This window comes from Gambusia affinis, linkage group LG06 (genome assembly GCF_019740435.1).
Source record: "Gambusia affinis linkage group LG06, SWU_Gaff_1.0, whole genome shotgun sequence".
NCBI classification, from domain to species: Eukaryota; Metazoa; Chordata; class Actinopteri; order Cyprinodontiformes; family Poeciliidae; genus Gambusia; species Gambusia affinis.
In genome coordinates, this window is record NC_057873.1 from 27,982,861 (window position 1) to 28,005,628 (window position 22,768).

General features: G+C 40.1%; 1 protein-coding gene across 2 annotated transcripts in view; it reads left to right on the forward strand.

Annotated features, from left to right (window-relative positions):
- The first annotated feature begins 18,954 nt into the window (after positions 1 to 18,954).
- robo1 (roundabout, axon guidance receptor, homolog 1 (Drosophila)) overlaps positions 18,955 to 22,768 on the forward strand; it is a 438,436-nt gene continuing 434,622 nt past the window's right edge. Inside the window, exon 1 of one of the 2 annotated variants that reach the window (XM_044118650.1) lies at positions 18,955 to 19,369. In XM_044118650.1, coding sequence (XP_043974585.1) covers positions 19,192 to 19,369 — 178 coding nt within the window. In that variant the 5' untranslated portion in view covers positions 18,955 to 19,191. The remainder of the gene's footprint in view (positions 19,370 to 22,768) is intronic. The other variant, XM_044118649.1, reaches the window with a different exon arrangement.

Here is a 22,768-nt window from a genome sequence, read left to right on the forward strand (position 1 = left end):
AAAAAGGTAATTCCACACTGGGTCTCCATTGACCATATGGTTGAGCAATTTAAAATGACAAAAATACATTTCCTTAATGGAATCAATTTCAGTTTCAAACAAACCCATTGATTTTTGATAGAAAGTTTTTGTGCTTGAATGATGTAGTTTTTCAAAATTAGTGTAATTCACAAAACTATAATGGAAATACTTTTTTTCGTGGAAAAGACAAAGATGAAAGGAAGTAGTTGGAGGATGATGCTGTGGCACGTCTAACGACTTATTGAGTAAACAAAAGTAGTCACATGTCATTTTAATTGTGTTTCTTAATTTATGGAAAAACAGCGATTGTCATTTTTCTGACACAAGCGGAATATTGACAAAGTTTTGCACACATTTGTGATGGAAACGCAGCCAACGATGAGTGTGAGGCTTGAGGCGGGCCTTAGAAAATCCAATGTGGCCAACGCAGATGCATGCAGACACTGAAATGGATCAGATACAAAGGAACAAACAAAGTGGCTTTTAAGCTGGGAGTCTTGGAACAAAGCAGTACTCCTGCCTGTGAAGTACACAACAATACAACGAGAATTTACAATGTGCAGGGAGAACCAACGAAGACAGGCGATGCAGGTTGGAGACAGACGCACTGTGGTCTTTGTGGATGCTTTGAGCCACTTATTTTAGGATTAAGTAGTCAGATCTCACAATATCTGGTGATTTTTTTTTCTTCTTCCAAGAGAGAGAGAGAGAAAGGTGATTACTTTTCCAGTGGGAGCCGCCTGCTTCCTGCTGATGTCTGGATAATCGTTTCTCCAGTGGCGCTCTGGTGATTCCAATAGCTCAGCGGTCGCCATGTAACAGTTCAGTACACACCAATCTAACAGGAAGCACAGCCTTTTAGTGGATCTGCAGTACCATGGCGTACAGCATGTGAGGCATGACAAGCTAGCAGCGTGACCCAAGCCAATATGTTGGCCTCAGAAACACAGCGCACTTTAATGATTATAACTGTCACATTTCCCGAAGTCAGAATGTTACACGGAGGGATAAACGCATGCATTCAGTATTTATTGAAACACCGTCTGAGTGATAGTTATGTATCAATGCGTTTTTCCGACTTTTGTTGACTAAGACAAAAACATCAAACGCACATAGAAAAATTTGTTGGTGGTTATTTCTTAAAGTTTGTCAAAGTTTCTAGGCACTTCTTGTTAGCAATCTATGACTTTCTGTTTCACTGAGGTTTGACGTGACGACACAAGGCCACTCAGCATTAGACTGGAAAAAGAGCCTTATTTATGTTTCAACCATACATAGTGAAAAAGGTTATAATGTCAGAGCTCACCCTTACAGAACTACAGGGAAGGTTTTGCGTTTAGAGACCAAGTCTCCATAACTACTGTTAAAATTATGCCAGAAAAAACATAAACAACTACTGTTTGCTAACCTCTCATGGGACATTGACTGGAAATCTTGATCAGATGAGACTTATAAAGCCCTGCCCAGACGTTGCCGAGTCTTTATTAAAATTAATATCTCCACCACATTGTTTAAAAAAAAAATTATTGTACTGTCAGAATCAGTTTCAGAAAAGTTTTCATCTACATGAACCCTCACAAATCCACCCCTGAGCGTTGTTTTACACATGGCAATCCTGTAGGGGGCAGTGTAGCACAAAGATAAAACCTAGCAACCAATCAGATTGCTTCAAAAAACACCCATGACTTCCTGTTAGGAATTAAACATGGCGTAAGGAGGTTAATTTGTATGGACTGATAAGTAAATGCCGTATTAGAATATAGACTTATTAAAACACAAGTAGATTGGGAATTATTTCAAAGCAAATATGTAGATATATTGGTGCATTATTTATTGCAATATGTGATATGCGGGATCAATACAGCTCCGTTTTCTAATGAAAACACAGAAGCACTATGGAGTTTTCGCAAATCTCCACTCTTATCTGAGTTTTTTGTTTTAGAAACAATAATTTTCAGTTATATTAGGAGGGATTCAGCGACTAAAACTTTTGAAGTAGTGTGACACAAAAGATAAACATATAGAAACACAAAATTGACTTAGTTTAATGGCCAAATGAAAGCGTACTGGGTGAAGTGAAGAGAAGAGAGTAAAAACAGGGAAGCTAGGACTGCGAATGACCAAGAGAGACGGAGCCAAAGATCCGTATCTGTGTTTTTATTCCCAGCAGGAGTATCAATAACTAAAAACCATTATTTCCTAACATGGTAGATGTTATTTTTTTTCTTTCCCCTGCTGAGTAAAACCCTGGGGTAAAAGATGAACTTCCCTTAATGACTCTACACCTGAGGTGCCAGCACATTTCTACACATTGGTATTTTAACAAAGTAGCAGTAAAAAGTTGAGCTCAGCGACCCACCGTGGGGCATGAAACACAAATTCAAGGACTGTGAAATGGCATGTTTTAAAAATGATAACGCAAAACATTTTCTTGGTATAATTCATCCATCCGTCCATTTTCTGTTCACCCTTGTCCCTAATGGGGTCAGGAGGGTTGCTGGTGCATATCTCCAGCTACGTTCCGGGCGAGATGGTATAGTTCTTCAAAAAAATAAAAAATAAAATTAAGAAAAGTTAACTAATAATAAAAAAAACAATAGTGGCTTTTTCTAAAAAATGATACTACCTATAATACTATGATGTTTTATCAGATTACATGTTGATAAAGTCAAAAATAATAAACAGAAGTAGGACAAAACAGTGAATTCAAAATGAAACTTGTCACAGCAAACGGAGGTTAAACAACAGCTCTGAAGACTAATTCAAACTTGACCTCTGACCCTAGTTCACCAACATCTGCTGGTGGGGAAACTAAAAGCTCCTTCCAAGCAGCTCATGCTGAGTTATGCAGGGGAATAATTGGTTCTTCTGCTCCCTGGTTCTCCTGTTTGCGAAGAACTAGTCACTCGCCGTCATTTAGCCACTAACAAGTCTTTGTTTCTTGGTCCGCAGCCACTCGTTCATTCATATTAAAAACATAAGGAGGGAATTGCAACTGTCACACTGAAAGTGAAGGGTCTTTATGCATCCTGCACTTCTGTGTTAGGGGAATCTTTAATCACGGGATGACGGATGGTAACAAGAATTCATACAGTGGGATGACTGGGGTTTGTCCGCTGTGATGTTCAGTGAGTCTCCTAGTACATCTCAAAAAACTGCAGTATTGCGTAAAAGTGCAATATTTCCTGCCAGTCATCTCAGAAAGTGAAGAAGTTCAAATATTTTTTCCAGTTTTATTGATTATGACTTTTGGGTTAAAAAAAAGAGAGCAAAATTTTGTGTCTTCGAAAATTACAATACCACATTAGACAGATTAAAAAGAGAAGTTTTAAAGGGGCAATACAACGAAGTAACTATGTTAAATGCTACATATATATCAGAAGAAATTAGCCTTCATAATCGAACACCTTGAAATTGGGCTTCTGTCTCTTTAAAGACTCCAGCTCTTACTGAACAGCTTCAGGAAGTCATCACAACATGGCTCCTCTATTAAACTTTGAACAACATTTATCCAATATCACACTGAGACGTAGCTCCTAAAATGAGCTCAGCAGATGTGCAGTTCCACCAGGTGTTTGCTAATTGCTTCTGGCTAGTCTGAAGGAGTGGACTGGGGGCGCTCTAGAGTTTAATTGCATTTCTCACTTAATGGAAATACTGCAATTGTTGTTTTTTTTTAACTTTATTTTTTTTTTACATTTTTCAAATCGGTTCATGCATTTAAACAACTAAAGCATCACACTTATTGCTTTACCGTCCTTTTGATTGTTTGATACTTTAAGAGCGGTGAAATCCCAAATAGTGGCATGAAATTTTCAAAAGTCCTTCAGCTCACTTAGCTACCTCCCAACACACGTGTGACTGCTAGAAGCGTCGAGATTTAACGGTGAGATTAATTAACCTGCGAACACGTCTCTCTCAGAGAAGACAACAAGCGCTTCTCCGTCGCCGTCCCTCCAGAGTCTCCGCCAATCACAGGCCTAAATCCCTCCCGGAAGGCACACTGACGCAAATTGCATTGTTACTTCGCAAATTTGTTCAAGCAATCAACTCAATCTCACTTGAGGTCCCGTTCTGACAACAGGAATGATTAGAATCCAGGCCGGCTCGCGCGCCCGTCGCCGGGGACCGGGATGAGAGCGGAATTACAATGAAGGCTGAAATTGCGTGTTATTGTTCCCTCCTCCTGTGTTCCTGTTCCTGTCCTTCTAATCCGGCCGTCGCAGATCCGGTAACAAGGTGTGACTGCTAGAGACGGAGCCAAAAGGCCAGTTGTCTTGGATGAGAGACCAGAATAGCTTCTGTCTCCGTCTTTTATTAAAGAGAAGCCCTTCCATCAGTCGAGCGTAAAAGTCTTGATTCAAGAGATGAAATATGTTAACTAAGTTCAGGTGGCAAAGCGTCGGGAGGATTAGAGCCGAAGGACTTTTAAATTTTTATTTTTATTTTTTGTAATAAATGTGAGCACGCGACCTGACCGGTTTAAAAGAGAACGTGTATTCGAGGAGTTTAGGCATGAGGGGCGGATTCGTTGGGGTTTTCTTCAGGTTTTGGGGCAAAAATACATTAAAATGACCCCGGGAATTGTGGTGAAACGTGGAGGGCAGAGGCATGCGGCTCTCGACTTGCTTTATATTTATCAGCCTCTCCTCACGCGCCCGCTTTCAGGAAAGGAGGGCGGTGGGGGTGAAATGACCTGACGGGAGCAGAGGGGAGGAGAAGCCGGCTGTTGATTTTCATTTCAGCGCTTCCATCTCCCAGCAGGATTGTCTGAGACATAGATAAATACTGCCAGCTCTGCGATTTATAAGCTTTGCAGCAGACACAATTTCACCCATTACCTGACTGATTCAAAAGTCCAACACGCTTCAGTCCCCTGCATACAGAGCGCCACCATTTCAGCTGTGATTTATTTATTTATTTTATTCTGGTTGCTCTCTTTAATTCTGTCTCCGTCAACATCAGCGGTGGGGGGCAAAATTGCTCTGAATAATCTTTTGAGACAATGAGGATTTGTATGTTTAAAAAAAAAAAGATAAGAAAAACAATTCATAAAACACAAACTGTACTCACCAGAGTCCTTATGGGAAAATTTCCAAGTGCAAGATTATTATTGAAATCTGCAGTAATAATATTGTTTGGAATTGATATCCACTTTCCTTAGTCTCTTTCTTTCCACAATCACAATTACTCACTGTGGACTTTGAGATTTGAGGACTAAATTCTGTAAAACTTCATGTCAATATGTGTCCAACCAATCAGGCTTTTAGAAATATACCAGTTCCATCATTTGCACTTGACATTTTCCATTTATCCATCAGCCAACCCTCCCACAAACCTTGGTGTGTTCAGATGAAGTGAGCTCGACCGCATATGTGAACGCGGAGCAGACCATGAGACCGCTCCAAAAGCAGGAAGTGGTCTATAGGACAGGGCATTCTGGGTAAATACAAACCAAACAAATGGGCAAGTCTGGCGCTATTGAGAGAAACGGCTCGTATTAGATTCACCAAAAGCAAAAGAGAAATCCTACAACTGCTAAAACCTGATACTGCTCAATTTTTCTTTACATTTTGTGAAGAAGAAAGTTTCGCTCAGGGTCTTCAGAGGTTTTTGTGTCATTTCCTTCAGGGGTTCTTGGTGTAGCGCCACCGCAGGTGAGGAGGATAAGGGGTATATTTCTAAGGGTTTGGTTTATTTGAGAGCAGAGTGAACGTGAACCACGTCAGCTGAAAATGTAGCAAATGTTAACATCTTTTGGGACCCAGGTTTTTGTTACTATGGTGACTGCCTGCATGTGTCTCGTATTCAAAAGGTGGCGCCAAATACACAGCACATAACAGAAATGGTGAGTTGGACCACGAGCAGAAGAAGAAGGACAATAGTAGTTTGTGTGTACACTGGGTCAATCCTAGGATTGTAATCCTAGGATTGACCCAGCAGTCAGATACTGGTGTTGATATTTACATCAAACAGGCTCATGGTTGAGCTGACAGTACAGGAAACTGGGAGGTTATCAAAGCAGGTATAGTTAAAAAACATCCCACTGATGGTGTCAAAAAATGAAATGGTGAAAAGCCCAAATGAACAGCACCTGTGAAAAGCAAGTCATCCACAAGAAAATTGGCTGTGAATAAAAAAAAAAAGTCCAAGCAAATCATGTTCTTGTGGGTTCACCAACAAAACAAAACAATTCAAAAGTCACGAAGCCCAACACCACTTTCTAATCGCCTTGTCTCGGACTCCAGTTAATGATGGAGATTGCTAATTCTTTGCCATAAGATGGACATAATTTACAAAACCATCCAAGTGAATGAAATGAGAATTTCTTTCCAAATATGATGGAAGTCAGGTGGAGGTGAAGCGGGAGGTGCGCTTTAGTTCAGCATCATTTGTGCAAAAACAAATCAATGCTCCAGTAATTTCATCCTCTGGCAGGAGTTCCATTTTTCTCTCCACAGTCAAGTTAAAAGGTCATCGCACCAAAATCACACAAACAATCTTTTATTTCCCCACTTATTTCTAGAGGATTCCATCAAGCAGATGCAGCGACTTATACTGGACCTGCTGCAGAGATATTGGCAACTAGATGTCTTCCTCCATCACTATGAAAGTATAGACTAGTCAGACTTTTTTTTAAAGAAACTCCTTGCAAAATTAGGACAGACTGAGCATTATGTGTGGATACATTTTATGTATTCATCTTTTCTGTTAATCTCTAAGTATTTCATCCACGTTGGGGTTATTGATTCTCTTAATCTTCCCCTTTGTGTAGCTGTATTCTAATCTAAAACCAGATCTGATAAACACTTTAGCCTGTGTGTCCTGATAACATGATTCATTCAGTCTTGCTTTATCTCTTCAATGTTGGTGTGCAAAGAAAAGAAGGATTCAAGATTACTTTGAGGAAATATATATATATTTATACTGTTTGCTGTGCATTCCTTGAGTTCAGAACAATTATAAATTCCCTGGACAGGTTATGTTTTGTAGTAGATATCTCATATTAAGAAAGATGCACAGCAAATTCAAGAGTAATTCATACCTTTGGTAAAAATGAGTAGTAAAAGTCTGATTTGTTTAAGGGGAGCTGTGAATGCACAACTGTACTCTCAAGCAGACTATACTACAGGGCATTCTGGGTAAATACAACCAAAACAAAATCGCGAGTCTAGCACTAGAGGAAGAAATGGCTCGTGGTCTTTTGCCAAAGACAAAAGAGAAATCCTACAATAACTAAAATTTACGACAACATATTAGTCATCGCAGATAGAAACAAGAAAAGAGGAGTAGATTTCTGATTTTTAAAAAATCTAAGAAAGTTTTGAGAAATAAACTTGGAATTGTCTGAGTTTGAAAACCTGAAGATTTGTTAGAAAAACAAAACTTTTCAGATAAACCTCAGAAATTTATCTGAGATATGTAATAAATGTTTGACTTCTAAAGTGCAGAAATTTACTCCTTTTTCTACAATGACCCTCATACACAATTCATTTTGGTTTGCATTTATTAAAAAGGAACTTGTGCTCAGTGTCTTCTTCTGAGGCTTCTGTGGCCTTTACTTCAGCAGTTCTTGGTGCAGCGCCCCCACTGGCGAGGAGGGGAACAGGTTCTTAAAGGTTTTGGTTCAACACTGTGGTGAGTAGCGAACCCTTAACACTCCCTTACAGCGTGATGATGGTGATTTTATTTTTGCATTTGAAGTAAAAAAAAAAAGAAGAAGAAAACTAGAGCCCCTGTATTATCCGCTGGATATTATTTTAAAATAAAAATAAAATTGACCCACTGGGGAAATTCAGCCACAACAGCAGCATATTTTAGTTACAAAAGTATTAAAGCAAAAATAACTTGGGAAAAATCAATTTCCTCTGTTTTCGTCCAAAGTCAAATTCCTCTTTCGGGGCCTGACAGCAAAACAGGTTAATTGTTCTGGATGGCTGGATCACTTCCATGCACTTCATCCGATTTCCATTTAAATTGAGCCATCGGAGCGTGACAGAGGCGACACTCGGCTCTGCTCGGTTCGCAGGTGACAGGCGGCGCCGCCGCTGGGTGTGGAGGAAAACCTGTTTACAGGTCATGAGGGAGAATCAAGAGGCTCGCGTGAAATGAAATGAAATGTGAGCACACACACCTTGGTGGTTCTCTCAACAGGCCTTTAAAAGAGACAGGGGGGGGAGAAAAGCCTTGTATAGTTGAAGCGGTCAAGTGTGTATACATTACTGCCTAGTCAGTCTCCTGATGGTTGACGCTGTCACCTGAACAATGGAGGGGGACAGCTCAGGAGGGACGCTCTGACATGTGTACTCTAACCTACAAATGATGGGCTCACACTAAATTCCTGGGAGAATAGAAGCAAAATATCCCACTGTTTTTAATCAAGGCGTTTGTCTCCCCCTGTCCTAGAAATTGTGGATCTTACTAAGCCACGGTTGTTTCACGCCTTTTCTTTCCTACCAAAAGGTTATGAAGTCAAAGTGAAAAGATCCCAACAAATAAAGGATCCTGTTCGTCATACAGACACTTCCAGACATTGAAGCCTTTGATTTAAATGTCGAAATCGGAGCGCAACAATGACCCGTCTCTTGTGCCCTTCATTTGTTTGAAATTGAAGTTGATGCTTTTGCCCTTCTAGCTGTACATTTGCATGAGAGGTGGGAGTGTCACGAGACTGAAATTAATTTATTTAAGTTGCAGTTCTAGCTTCACTTTTCCCTCATGCTGTGATTTTTTTTTCTCTTCCTGTCATCGTACTTAATGTTAATGTCAAAGCTGTCCTCAGATGAAGATGAAAAGTGGAAGATAATAATAATCTGTATTGAATTAGAGGGAGAAAGAGAGAGACAAGACAATAATAACTGATCACTGATCTTTAAAAGTCCTGACCTGCCCTCCCCGATTTTGGTCGATAGTGATTTATCTATGTTGGGAAAGTTGCTAAATATAGCGACGGTCGCTACGTTGGTAACAATGAGGTGACTGTTTATTGCTGGGTGATTCTGTCAGACTGTGGCTGGTCTTCAGACCTTTGCGATGGTAGTTAAGATCGGTGGATAAGATCGGTTTCTCAGGAAAGTATCGATTGATCGACGATCTCCCAAAATTAGGGAAAATTGGGGCCGATTTATTCTTGCCGCCCTAATGAAAAAATATCTATTCAAACACACAAATTTATTTAAACAGGATTATTACTAGAGGTGGAAATCTTTCAGTGTCTAGTGATTTGATTTGATTCGATTCCAATTTTAAGGGTCACAATTCAATTCAAAAATGACTTTTAATTCAGACACCAACTTGATTCTGTTTAAATTATGTGACTGTTAGAAGAAATGGTTTTTTTTTATTTATTTATTCAAAAAAATTCTATGAAGTTCTTATCTTTATCAAATTCCCTTGGTTTATATTTAAAAAATAATAGCCTCATACATGAAATTCTGTAAATTAAATTCACTAACTGATAGGTTTTTGTGTATCTTAAAATGTTGACGTGCACTGAAAAAACACAGGATACTCACACTGTATTATCATTATATTTTGGTCTTTTTCTTGCTTCCTCTGACTAACATTAAGTGTTCTTCCCTCAGTATTAACATCCACACCGAAGAATGTTACTATTTACACAACTAACTTCAGTGTTGATGTGTTCATACACTGATGGGACAAAAGATCTGGCTTTAGGTTTCTGATTGGTTGGTCTCAGATCAGAGCTGGTCAAGCAGAACATTGTCTAACTTCAGTCTACAGCCTTTCTATTTGTGCATCTCTATAGATAATTTCAATACTAGTGCATTTGGAAAATTCGTGTGACAATAGTATGCATATTTTCCACAGATCCAACCTTCCTTGTTGTTAACCACTGGCTGGAGTTAGACCAAACCCATCCTGGCCTAGATACTCGAGAGCCCCGTTCAATCAAATCAGTACCAAAGCTGCAAGTTTATCACAGCATGTGGCTGAAAAGTCTCCCGCAGTGTGAAAATCAAAAGAAATCACATAAGACATGACAAGCATCGTCAGGAGTCAATGAGTTAGAAAAGTGGGTTAAGCACCCAGACAGAGTTGTGGAAATAAAATTACACAGCACTTGTTAAAGGGTTATGTGACTAGACTAAATTTGACTAAAACATTAGATGGCGATTAAAACAGAGTTGACAGTCTGGGCACGCTGATGGTCTTGTCATTGGGTTATCACATCCTGTTGGGCCTAAATGCAAGAGGCAATTCAGATACTAGAATTGCCTCTATCAGAGTAGCTGACTCTCAAAGTCTGGCAGTTTTGCTCTGGGTTGAAGATAACATCCCAGTTCAGGGACATTGTTCTGTTGACAGACTGTAGTAGTGGGCTGGCATTTCAGGAGGGCTTAAACCTCCATCAATAACCTTAAGTGTTATTGATGGGGTTTAGTTCTGTCAGATGCCAGAGAGACTCTGATTTATCTTCATAAGTTTTTATTCATTTTAGGAATGATCAATTTTTGATGTGTCACATGATTTGTCTTCTACAGGTATAGAGACTTGAACATCATTGCTAATCATGATAACTTGCTTCTCGCCATCAGTTTATGCATCTTGCTCATTATGACACCTTTCCAACAGAATCTTTAGTGTGACATCAGTCAGACTATGGAGGGGTCATCCAACCCAAATCCTCAAGGGACTCAGTCCTGCATGTGTGTCGTTGTCCTAACACACCTGAATGCAATGACTGAATTACCTGGTTGAACTTCTGAGAAATTAATTTGACTTACGTGTGCTGAAGCAGAGAAATCTCTAAAACATGCAGGTTAGCGGCCATTGAAAACTGACTTTGGACCCCGTGGGCAATGGGGAACCTCCAGAAGATACCAATCATCAAGACGTGGAACAATGTACATATGGTACTTGTTATGGCTATGTCACTTAATCATGTTGAGGCACCATGATGCATGTTGGAAGTAAGAGACAGGAGTATTGAACGGAGATACTTTTATTTTCCCAAGTTGTTTTTGCCAATATAACCATTGGTTCTACTTGTTCAGCTGAAGCTAACTTGTCTGTGGAGGTAGCACACCTGGTCCGGACTCAGACAGCAGTATCCTGCTTAGTGACCAACCAATACCTTCTCTCTCTGGACGTGTTTGATGATTTTATCAAATCCCCAACTTTGCCTAGATGATTTATTCCACAAAAATGTCTAGATGCTTACCAGTTGTTTTTTTGTATATGGTAGGCTACATGTTAGCCTGAATACCATCTCCATGGTGCATCTTACAAATCCTCCAGTTGAAATATGTCAGCGTTAATTGTTTTATCTCGTAAAAACTTCAGTTTTTCTACGTCTGCTGGTGCTGCATCTTTGCATTTTATTTACCATATGTAAACGAGAACAACCTGGGTGTTATGCACAGATATTATGCATTTGTATAAATTTCCCATTATATATAAATATTATTTCTTCTTGTACATTTATGTAAATTTGCAATGTGACCCTTATCACAGTTTGTCATGCGCTGTCTGGTGCATCTGTCTGTTTTTTTTTTTTTTCACATATTAGCATATTTCACTTCACAAGAGGTATTAAAGTTTGCTGAAATCCCCAACATTTGCTCCGTGACCTCAGTGACTCTAATCCATAAGAAAACCAATCTTTAGCTTTATTTACCTCAGCTGGCTGCTTCATTTTTCTTTCAAGATGTCATGTTTGCTGACCATGTGCGCCGTCGATCGACTTCGGTGACTTGCATCTGTCACACTCCCGCACTTGGGGGCGGAGGGCAGCCCAACTCCTCATAAAACCTGCACCAATCCGGGTCATCGATCCGTTCCCATATAGAAATGAGCCTCATGTCACACGTATTGTTTCTAGATTGGAAAGGAGTTGGCCAACATCTGCTGTAAATCACAAACTTCTATTAACCGAAGTGATCCCTCATTTCTTCCTCAATGCCCCGAGTTAAGCCAAACCACCGTCTTGGTTTCAATTTTTTTTTGTCTTGTCTCAGCAGGACAGACCCTACATCACAGTTTCTAACATGAGAGAGCAGACATGTGATTACAGCGTTAGGTATGGCCTTAAAACATTAAACCAAGGGGAGAGGTTCCTTGACCCTTGGTTCTGACATCTTCTCAAAGGTCAGGGAGGGAAAATGGGGGTCACCGAACACACAAACATATTTTCTTTAAAGAGACCTAATGGAGCAGGAAGGGAAAGAGGGGTCACACACCGCTGGGGTCATATTTAATGTTGTTGATGTCTTCTTTTTAATTGGTACTCCCAGATCACAGGTGTTGTTTTTCCAGAAGCTGCTGTTTCTCTTGCACAGTAGATGTAAAATATTCCAAAGTGGAGAGATGAGGGCGCTTTGGATTATTCCTCTAACTGGTTTCAGAGGAATATATCTGGGAAAATCCCAGAGTGAAACAGTATTTAAATATATGTTAATAACCTCTGCACGTAGTTCTGCATGCTTGAAATTAGGTTTTATATTAATATCACCAAAAAAAAGAGATCATGAATGAATTTTACTGTGTGCATTAGGTAACATTTCACCAGTCATTTGTACAGTCTTATTGGCATTAGCATGATTTCACAGCTAATTGGTGCAAATTTATGGCACACTCATATTACTGTGTTACCTTCAGTTGTTATAAAGTGATGTACATATGAAAAGAAGAACTGAAAAGAAATTTGATTTTCCAATTTTACGTCTTGAAATTGGTCCTCTGTCTCTTTAAGAAGCTCCTGTTCTTTCCGACGCTCCGCCTCATCACGACCGTGCTTCTAATTTACAACAGTTCTAAAGAGCGTTGGACTGAGAAATAATTTGTATGATGAGCTAAGCATTGATTTATAAAAATCTGTTTTTGATATTTATAGATAAGTGAAAGCACATTTTTCAAAAAGATTAAACTTGTCCTTTATTACACCCCACTGTGTTGTATTTTATACCATTCATTTTGTTAATTGCATTTCTACTTCTGATTATAGTAAAATTGCACTTTAAACTTTATGGGTCTATAAGTAAAAAAAAGGATATCTTATCCTTATGTTCAACTCTATCGCCAAGTCAGCCAGATTCACCTCCATTTTTAACAAAATTCACTCGGATCTCGCACATGAACAGTTTCCCTTGAGCTGACCTTGACTTGAACACAGAGAGCCCGAGGCGGTGGGCTGAAGGCTGGACTCCCCCTAAGCTCCATCCCCTCCCCCAAAGACTGCCTGCTGTTCGACTGCAAAGGAGAGAGAGAAGAAATTCATGTCCGGATGCCTCCATTGCTTTGTGCTCTGATCTTCACACAGGTTGCTAAAACAAAGCCCTCATTAATATTTACAGCCTCTCTGATGGGACGGGATCAATGGAGAGAGGTGAAAGAGATGGGAGAGTGGGCCTGAATAATCACCATCAACTCTCAGGCTCTTCTGTTTTTCTCTAAAGTGAAGAGATTTCTAGGGTATGAATACGAGAAGGTAGCAACGGAGTTCACTGGAATGGGAAAGTATTTGGAAAACCAAATTTTATCTAAGAAAATAGTCTAGTAGATTATTTTGCAATTTTGGTTACCAATATTGCAACATTTTCAGCTGCTGCAGTTCTCTTTCACCGTGTCAAACAAAGCAAATCCTTTGAGAAAACCTGTTCTCCCCCTCGCCTGCGGTGGCGCTGCACCAAGAACCACTGAGGGATTTGACACATAAACGTCTGAAGAAGACGCTGAGCTCAGCTTCCTTCTTCACAAACTGCATGCACAAATGGCAAGGCATCAGATATTAGTGGTTGTAGGATTTCTCTTCAATCATTAGCAAAAGAGAACAAGCCATTTCTCCCTTTAGCCTTAAATTCACATCTTTGTTTTGGTTGCATTTACCCAGAATGCCCTGCAATCTAGTTGGCTTCCAGCCATGTTATGCTAACTTCCTGAAGGCAAAGTTTCAGAGGAAAAAAAGGAGTTTTTAAAGAGACAGAGGCCCAATTTCCAAAGTTAAATTTCTTTTAAGTCATATTTGGTATTTAAAACAATTTTATAACAACTGAAGTTAAAATAGCCATGTGATTGTGCTATGAAAATGACACTGTGAGCCTGGAAAATGCATAACTCTTAAAGGACCACACCTCTAAGAGTTACGCTTTTTGGGTTTAGCGTGACAAAAGGTGAATAAATCCAAAAGTTCTTTTAATGTGCTTTATCTAAATGTCAACTTTTGCCTGACGTGACTGCCTCTCTCGACCTTCACTGTTCAGGGCAGAAACGTTGCCGACTCCTGGTGTCGTCATCGACGGGCCCCAGCTGTGCAGAACTCCACAGTAAAATCCCAACAATCCGATATGTTCTGCGCCTCCTGCAGGCGGGCACGCTGCGCTGCCGCCCTGTAAGCGAATTAGACGGGCAGCACTCCCATCACCGGCCGTCTTGACTGACAGCAGCCCCGCAGAGCGCTCTTAAACCGCAGAAGGAGCAAGCTGTTAATCACAAGTGTTTGCGTCCATCTTTTTTTTTTTGCTTTTCTTTTTTGTTCCGACTGAGGGGAGACCTGGCCTCGGTGATGAATGCCCTCACTTCTTCACATTTCAAAAGTACAGTTTATCCATGAGGAATGGAGCCGCTTGTGCACAGGCGGGAGGGAAATTGCCTGTTTTTTACCTCTGACCTGGAGCCAACAGTGAGAAAGTGAATGGAAAGCGATATGAGAGCATCTGCCCTCCGAGGTGCTGAATACTGTGCAAAATTAGAAGAAGAAGAGGCCTTTCAATCAACACCACTTTTTTTTACCCCGCGCTCACCGCCCTCAGTCGTTTTCTATTATTTTCTCCACCGCTCACTCCTTCTTTTTTTTCCAAGTTCTACTCTTTTTCTCTTCTTCTTCTTTTCTTTTGGTGCCAGTTTTTCTATCCTTGCTCTATCCGTGGTGTCTGCATGCTGCACGGGCGCTCGGGTTGACAGGTTCAGCTCGGGGAGGTCAGGAGGGCGAGGGCAGCATTTGCAGCATGTGGGACAGAAAGCTGAGGCAGCACAGCTTTTAGTGGAAACACACCAGGCAGCAGGAACCAGGAGGCCGTGCAGAACCGCAGACAACCATGACCTTGTTTTGAAATTTGGTAAATATGTATTCTTTTTGCATATGTGTGCACGCCATCAGGAATTATTGCTGAAAAGCAGAGCACAAAAGAAAACAAAATAATGCTAAAATTAACAGAAAAAGATCATCGTCTCTGCCTCAAGCTGGTATGTCACTCAAAACTATTTGCGGCAACGATAAACAGTTAAATAACGATCGCGCATTTCAGCTGCACAAAATCCGGTGAACGTTGTTGTTTGTGAGCGCATAATTAATCTGAGCACATAACGACGTCTTTTTATCCCGCAGCTCATCCTGCTGCTGCTAAATGATGAATGTCTGGCTCAGAAAAATGCTCAGAAACAGAAAAAAAAAAACACACACACACACAAAAAAAACAAAAAACTGCTGGAAGTCGAACACAAAGCCAGTGTGACTTAGAAGGGATGTGAGAGGAATAAGAAAACTGAAGGCAGACTTCTGGACAGATTTAAAAATCCACTTTTTCTTCCCAACAGAGCTCATGTTTTTGGTCCTGCTGGATTGAAATGGACATTGATCTGGAAAAAAAAATTAGCTACTTTGTAGTTATTAAGATTTTTTTATGAAGGTACCTTGCAAAACTTTTCTTATCCATTTAGCCGCATTCTCTCCACGTCACAACCACACCTTTTAATACATTTATTAATGGAAGCTAGATGTTGCATAGGTTTTAATTTTTTTGTGGCAAATGTTATTCTTGAAAGTGAGGCTTCACTTATATTCAGCGCTTTACTCATACAGTCTGACTGAGCTGGAGCTCTTCTGCAAGAACAACAGTAAGAACAAAAAACAACAAAACAACAGGAAAATTATATTGGTTGGCCACTTTTAAAAATACACTTTTATAAAATGGATTCATGTTTTGGGTTGTGATGTGACAAAATGAAGAACATCACCCCAGTTCTAACATCCCTTCACTGGCTCCCTGTAGCTCAGAGAACAGACTTAAAGACACGCTGTTGGTTTATAAATCGCTGAATGGTTTAGCACAAAAATACATTAAAGATCTGCTTTATCTGGTTGTATCAACCTTCCAGACTCCTCAGGTCTTCTGGTTCTGTTTCTGCTCTGCATCCCCAGAACCAGAACCAAACATTCAGCTTCATCACAAATCTGAAACAAGCTTCCAGAAAACTGTTAAACAGCCGAAATGCTGAGTTCCTTTAGATCTTGTTTAAAATACCACGTGTTTAGAATTGATTTTGAAATGTAATCAATGTAAAAATTAACGATGGCACTTGACTAATTGCGATGTTTCAATTGTTGACTGTGAGTTTTATCACTTTGTCCTTTTTTTGTGAGTTTTTTTAAAGCACTTTGAAATGCCTTTTTTCTTAAATCTGCTATGCAAATGAAATTTGATTGGATTTTCGATTTGATGTGACAAAATGAGAAAAAGCACAAGTGTGTGAACAGTTGTGCAGAGCACTGTAAAACTACCTAGAATTTTGATCTATAATTTTCTGATCTCTGATATCAGGAATATTGGAAAATCCTTTATTTCATCTGTGCTGCTGCGTTTAACAGCATGTGGAAACTCAGCAGAATGTTTGCTGGTCCATCATGTTTCATCGGTAACGCAGCAGACTCTGATCCACAGTCTCCACAGTTTCCAGTTAGTCAGACTAAACTCTGTTAGAAAGTCAGTGACTCCTCCGTGTGATTGATTTGCTGCTAGCTTGTAAGCAGATCGCCCAATCAAGGAATGGAGAGACACTTAAATGTGTTGTCATTCTTGTAAATAAATGAGAAATTTTGCAGCTTGCATACACTCTGATGTGTCATTTCTCCCTTGGCAGTAATCTTTTAAAAACAGTCTAGGACTGTAAGGCAGCAAATTTGGGTTTAGCAATCGGGTTTTTTGAACCAGAGAATATCAGGCAATCTGCCTGGGGGCTGAAATAATCAGGCCGATGTTTTCAATGTTGCAACCCTCGTTTCATTCAAAATGTTTTAAAACTCAGTTTAAACGGGTTTTAACCCTTGCAGAGCAAACTTGTGTCTCACAGACACATTCAACGTTAAAACAAGTTCCCAACTTCCAGTTATCCAACTCTAATTCTTCTTGCTGAGCCAAAACTGATTAGTGCAAATGATTGACAACTGTGAAGTAAAGTCCAACCTCATTGAAAGAACCAGTGCAATTATCCCACACATCATTTTGAGCGCATCTCAAAATGATGTGTGGATCAGATTAAAAACAAACACTGAACTTCCCATGAAAATGTTTGTTATGAAACATCTAATCAAACATTTGCAGTCTGTAGACACTCTGAGCTGAGCTGTCAGCAGATCCCAGGGGCGAAAGTCACGGAAGAGTGGCTTGTCTGCAACCAGACAAGAGAAGCGACGCCTACCTGTTTACATCATCTGCGTCTGCTCGCTTTCCCTGGAGGTTCATTTCGGTGGCTGTGGGCACATCAGTTAATTTGAAGGATGCAATTAAAACGGCGAGAGATATTTCCGAGCCCCGTGTTTGCGGCTTCATTGCCACAACAATAAAAGATGACAAATGAGTTTGAGTTATTTTTCCACCCTGTATGGCAAACGGGCGGCGGTCGAGTGCTTTGGCGCACAAAAAGAGACCTTTAGACCGACATCTGAATTACAAAAGAAACCGTTTTATCCACTGACTGATAAAGCCACCTGCATACCAAAATAAACACTGGGACGGAAAGATCTAATTTATGCATAAGTTGATTCTCATTTGGTACAGATGTGAATCAAAAAGTTTGAAAAAAAAATAAATAAATAAGATTAAATAGTTGAAACTGTCACTATATCATGTTAGTAATACTATGTGAAATGATCTGTGACAAAAATTGATCCTGTCTGCCTTCTCCCAGCGCTAACTAGAAACAACCAATCAGAGCCAGGAAGTGGGTCTTATTGATGTCAATCACTATCATGTGGTGCTACTCATTCTCCCTCCTTTTATTCTACAGCATAACCCGTTGTGAATGCTCAAGCTAGTTAGCATAGTTACCAATAACAGCAGATAAATGGTTTTCTTGTAACAGTAAGTTGTTTCTCCACCATTAGCACATTTAGCAGTGAGTACCTGAGAGTGATTGACAGCACTGAGACCCTCCTCCTGGCTCTGATTGGTTGTTTTTGGTCATGAGCAGTGAATTTCTTCAGAGGGTAACAATAGCTGAGGAGGAAATCAAACCTCATAAATGATCTGTCTCTTACTGTCACAACATGGAGATAGTTTTTAAGAAATATATAAAAAACCCTATTCTTTATATATATAAAAACATACTGCAACTTTAAGGTCATGCCACAAGAACCTCTTCAAATGCTACTCCAAAACCTTCTTGGCATTTTAATTCAGATGACTTTTCTGTATGCTTCACTTTGCCCAGTATTTTTAATAATCCATATTTAAATTCATATAAATATTGTTTTAAAAAAGACATTAGATTTGAATTTGTGCTGTTGCAAGGTTTTATTTTATTGTGGATATCAACTGTCAGCTACAACATAGGCCAAATCGTGCTCAGAAAACCAACAAAATGTCTTTGTTAGGACAAAAGCAGCCATCAAACATTCCAGTTTGCCAGCCGGAGTTGGGTTTAACGTCAGACCAAAGGTAAGTCAGGCGACGCTTGTAGACATTGTTTGCAGCATCTCCTACAAATATAATTTTAAGCTTTTCTTCCCACAGGCAAACACCACTTTAAACTGTTCGGTTTAGAGTCGCATGCGTTACATGTGACATTGATTTTACACCCACGACTACAGTGCTTGTAAAATGAACATGTTTGTTTCCATCATATTTTACTACTGTTGATACTAAGAGCGCTCCTGTTGAAACGCGAAGTCGGCCTTACGAGTCATACATGAGGAGGTAGTTGGAGTTGCTCCCGCTTTCCCTACTGGGAAATCCGACTTGAGGGCCACTGTAGTGCATTTTTTCCCCGAGTGTGAAGTCGGAATTTCCGAGTTCCGAGTGCAACTGGAACGCAGCATTAGATTTGAAGCTGTCTTGTCAGATGTCTTGGGCGTCTTAACGAGCTCTGTGCTTCATTTCTGCATTAGCGAAACTGTTGGCTCACCAGAACTGAAAAAGCAAAGCTTCCTTCGTCATGATTCTGCATGAAACAGGATTATGTTGTAATGTTTCAGTAGCTTCGACGAAAGAGACAAAAGTTCTTGTCAGGACAAATAACCAGGACCCAAGAGAACCACTTGAGGACCAAACACCTAACAAAAGAAGCCCGTGGAGTTACTTCAGACTGCCGTGTTTTCTAACTGCACTTCAAGGTAATATTCCAGTTTGTTTTTTTAAAATACATTAATGAGCTATATAGAAAGCTTACAGTCTGAAATAATTGCTTCCAGATTGCAGCTACCGTAATTGATGTCAGCTGTGCCTCACAGCTTCAAAGTTTGTCCTTCAAATTTGGACTTCTTAGATTCTGAGCTATATCAGCCTGGGCAAATTAACGAGTTTTAATAAGTCCTAGTTACAATTTAATTTTAATAATGAAGAAAATGATTGAGGAGGAAGCCGATTTATCTTGTAATTGATGTCATCATGTTTTATAGACTTTGTCGAACCAGCTTTACGTTTCCTATTAAATGGGTTGTTGTGAAGAAAAGCCATTCATGTCGCTGATTAATAGAACAAATATCTGGCCTTTGTAGACCAACAAGAACAGAGAAGGCCGAGTTGGCCATCAGGCTTGAGGCCCAAGTGAATCCCAAAACGCACCAATGGCTGTTTGTTTTGGACTGTGCAGAATGAGGAACAAAGGCAGTAAGAGTATCTTGTCTTCCCCTGTCTGTTCAGTCGGTCTCTCTGCAGGCCGTCCTCTTCTGCATGGCACATGATTAGTTCAGGGACAATGAGAACTTGATGGTGATTTATGGTCAGCTGGGAAGCTGCAGCTGGAAGGTTACATGAGCAGAATTTTAAAAAAGATATATATTACACATTTAAAACGTGCATGTAGAAGTGAACACCAAGTTTTTGCTATGTGTTTGTCGCATTAGTTGAATAGAATCCCAACTCGGCTGAACTAGACACCTCTGTTTGAAAATGCTACATTTTGCTTCTTCTCCTTTTTCCTTTTCTAAACTGTTTAGTCTGATGTCACCACAGTCCTGTCCATCAACATGCTATTCCTGTTGAATGCAGAAACACAGCAGCATTCCTCCCATCCATACTTGTAACTTTACTGTGGTGGCAAATTTCTGCATTCTGAATTCAGTTTTCTATATTAAAAATTTTTTTACAGCTTTTTTTTTTTTTTTTTTTACAAGCATGACATTACTAGAAACTACATACTTATTTCAAATAAACAGCCATTTGCTATCTTGATGACTTCCTGATTTTCAGAAAGACCAGGAGTTTTTAAAGAGACAGAGGCCCAATTTCAGTGCGCCAAATTACAAAATAAAATCTTTTTAAACATCATTTTTTGAACAACTTAAGTTAATGTAATTGTGATATAAAATGGCACTGGAAAACACACAATACTGCCCCTTTAAGAATGGATATAATGTAGTTACTTTGCATCGCTTGTTGGAGTTCCTTAATTCGAAAAAAGAGGGAGGAAAAGGAAGTGATGACCAGTGAGTTTTACTGGTCTGTTTTCAGATATCAAAGCTTTTAAAAACTTCCATCTGTGACCTGAAGAAGAGCTTTTGCAACTGTTGGTTTGTGAGACCCAACTACATCCAGAACCTCAACCTTCACCTGCTAAGCACCATGGTGGGATGGTTTTGCACGTCTGGGTCTCGTCGTGTAAGCGAGACACCCGCGGGGACGGCAGACACGAGGTTAATGCTATTCACCACAGAAAAACAAACAAAACAACAACAAAAAAAAAAACTGGAGCCTGTTTTGGCACCGGTGAAGGATGAGCAGTGATGAGCACGGATAGCAGATGGTGGGAGAATCTGTAATTAGAATCCTCTGGTGGGAAACGTGGCACTGTTGGAATGAAGCGCTGCCGCCCGCCACCCTGATGGCCAAAGGGTTTGTACGTTTGGCGAAGGGTTGAGCAGTCCGGGGTTTCGTTTTTAGGTCGCAGTTTCTCGATGTGGGTTTCGTCTGTGGACGACAGGCTGCTTAACGGCGCCAGACTGCAGCGGCGTTTGTGTCTGCCAAGCGCGTCTTTGGAAGGATAATTACCTGCCCGGTCACAAACACAATAAATATGGACAAAGCCGGTCGACCTGAATTTAAATGGGATGAGCCTGTAATGGATCCCAAATGGGGAGCAGGGTCTGAGCTCTGCCCCGGAGGGACTCACCTGTGATTTAGTCCCCTTCCCTCTGCATGTGACGCGGGGGCATTGTGGCATCTTCCCCCGCTGACCCTGAATGCTCCCTCTTCCGTAGGAGGGTGCATAATTGTCTAATTAAATGTGGGGGAAAAAAAACCCCAGCCCGGTGTAGCTCATTAGAGACATTGCTCCATCAGCTCCTGACTGTCTTTCTTTTAGGAAGGGCTCCTCATCCTGGCAGCGAAGGTCAGACAAAGAACTGTACTCAGGACTCATTGTCTTCCCTGGTTGGCCAGAAATGTATTTCTGAGCATGGGAATATTTGTGTGGAAATTGGCTGTTTTGACAACATGACTAACAGACACAGAAAACAAAAGGAATCAACAGAGAGAATATCAAGAAGGAAAATGAAAATAAAGTAAATTCAGGCATAATTTCTTCTTTGTTTTCTCGAGACGCGAGTCTCTGGAGTTTTTCTTCACCTGATGGTACGGTAGATTTGGTTCGATCGTGGACCAAAGTTGCAATATTTTTTACGTTTTCAGTTGATCTGGTTAGTTTTCACTCCGCAATGCGTTAAACAAACTAAACTCTTCAAAAAAATAATAAATAAATAAATAAAACATTAGGAAACGACACAAAAACCTCTTAAGACATGAGGACAACTTCCTTCTTCACCAAGTGAAAATAAATGCGTCAGATTTTAACGGTTGTTGGATTTCTCTTTAGTCTTTTGTAAAACACCACAAGCCATTTTTCCTGCTAGCATTAGGGTTGCATGTTTGTCTTGGTACTTTACCCAGAATGCCCTGCGCTGTAGTCTGCTTCCTGCTATTGGAGTGGTCCGGACAGTTCGAACCGCACCAGGGTTCATTTATGTCATAAAACCAACCAATGTCAATGAATGTTGACCTCCTAAGGTCGTAAAGAATTTTACATTCCACAAACATTGAGGGTATGTCAAATTTTGAAACCTGCCTGGATCAGAGAATCCACAGTAAGTTAACCTTGTGCACCTAATTATTTTCCAAACTCCTGGAAGGCATTTGTTGTTTTAATCAAAAATATTCAAAGGATCCAGCGAAGAGTGCAAGTTCACTTGAAGCTACATGTGTTAGAATAATAATAAAAAAAAAAGGTATCCATGTGCAAATGTTATATTTTAATCATGTCATCAGCATGCATACATGCAGGGAGTTTTGTTTTTCTTTTGTTTACTATTGTTTTAGAAAACAAAGCTTTTTTTTTTCCCTGTAATTTTTCAGGGAGAAACTGCACACAGCTGTCTCCAATCGTATGCAAATTGTGTGACACAGCCGTGTGCTTGTAAAATCATGAAGCTTTGTGCATTACAACACATATTGTTCTCCTCCTGCTGCTAAAAAATTTACACCCCGGCACACGTCTCACCAGATAATGGTAATGTAAC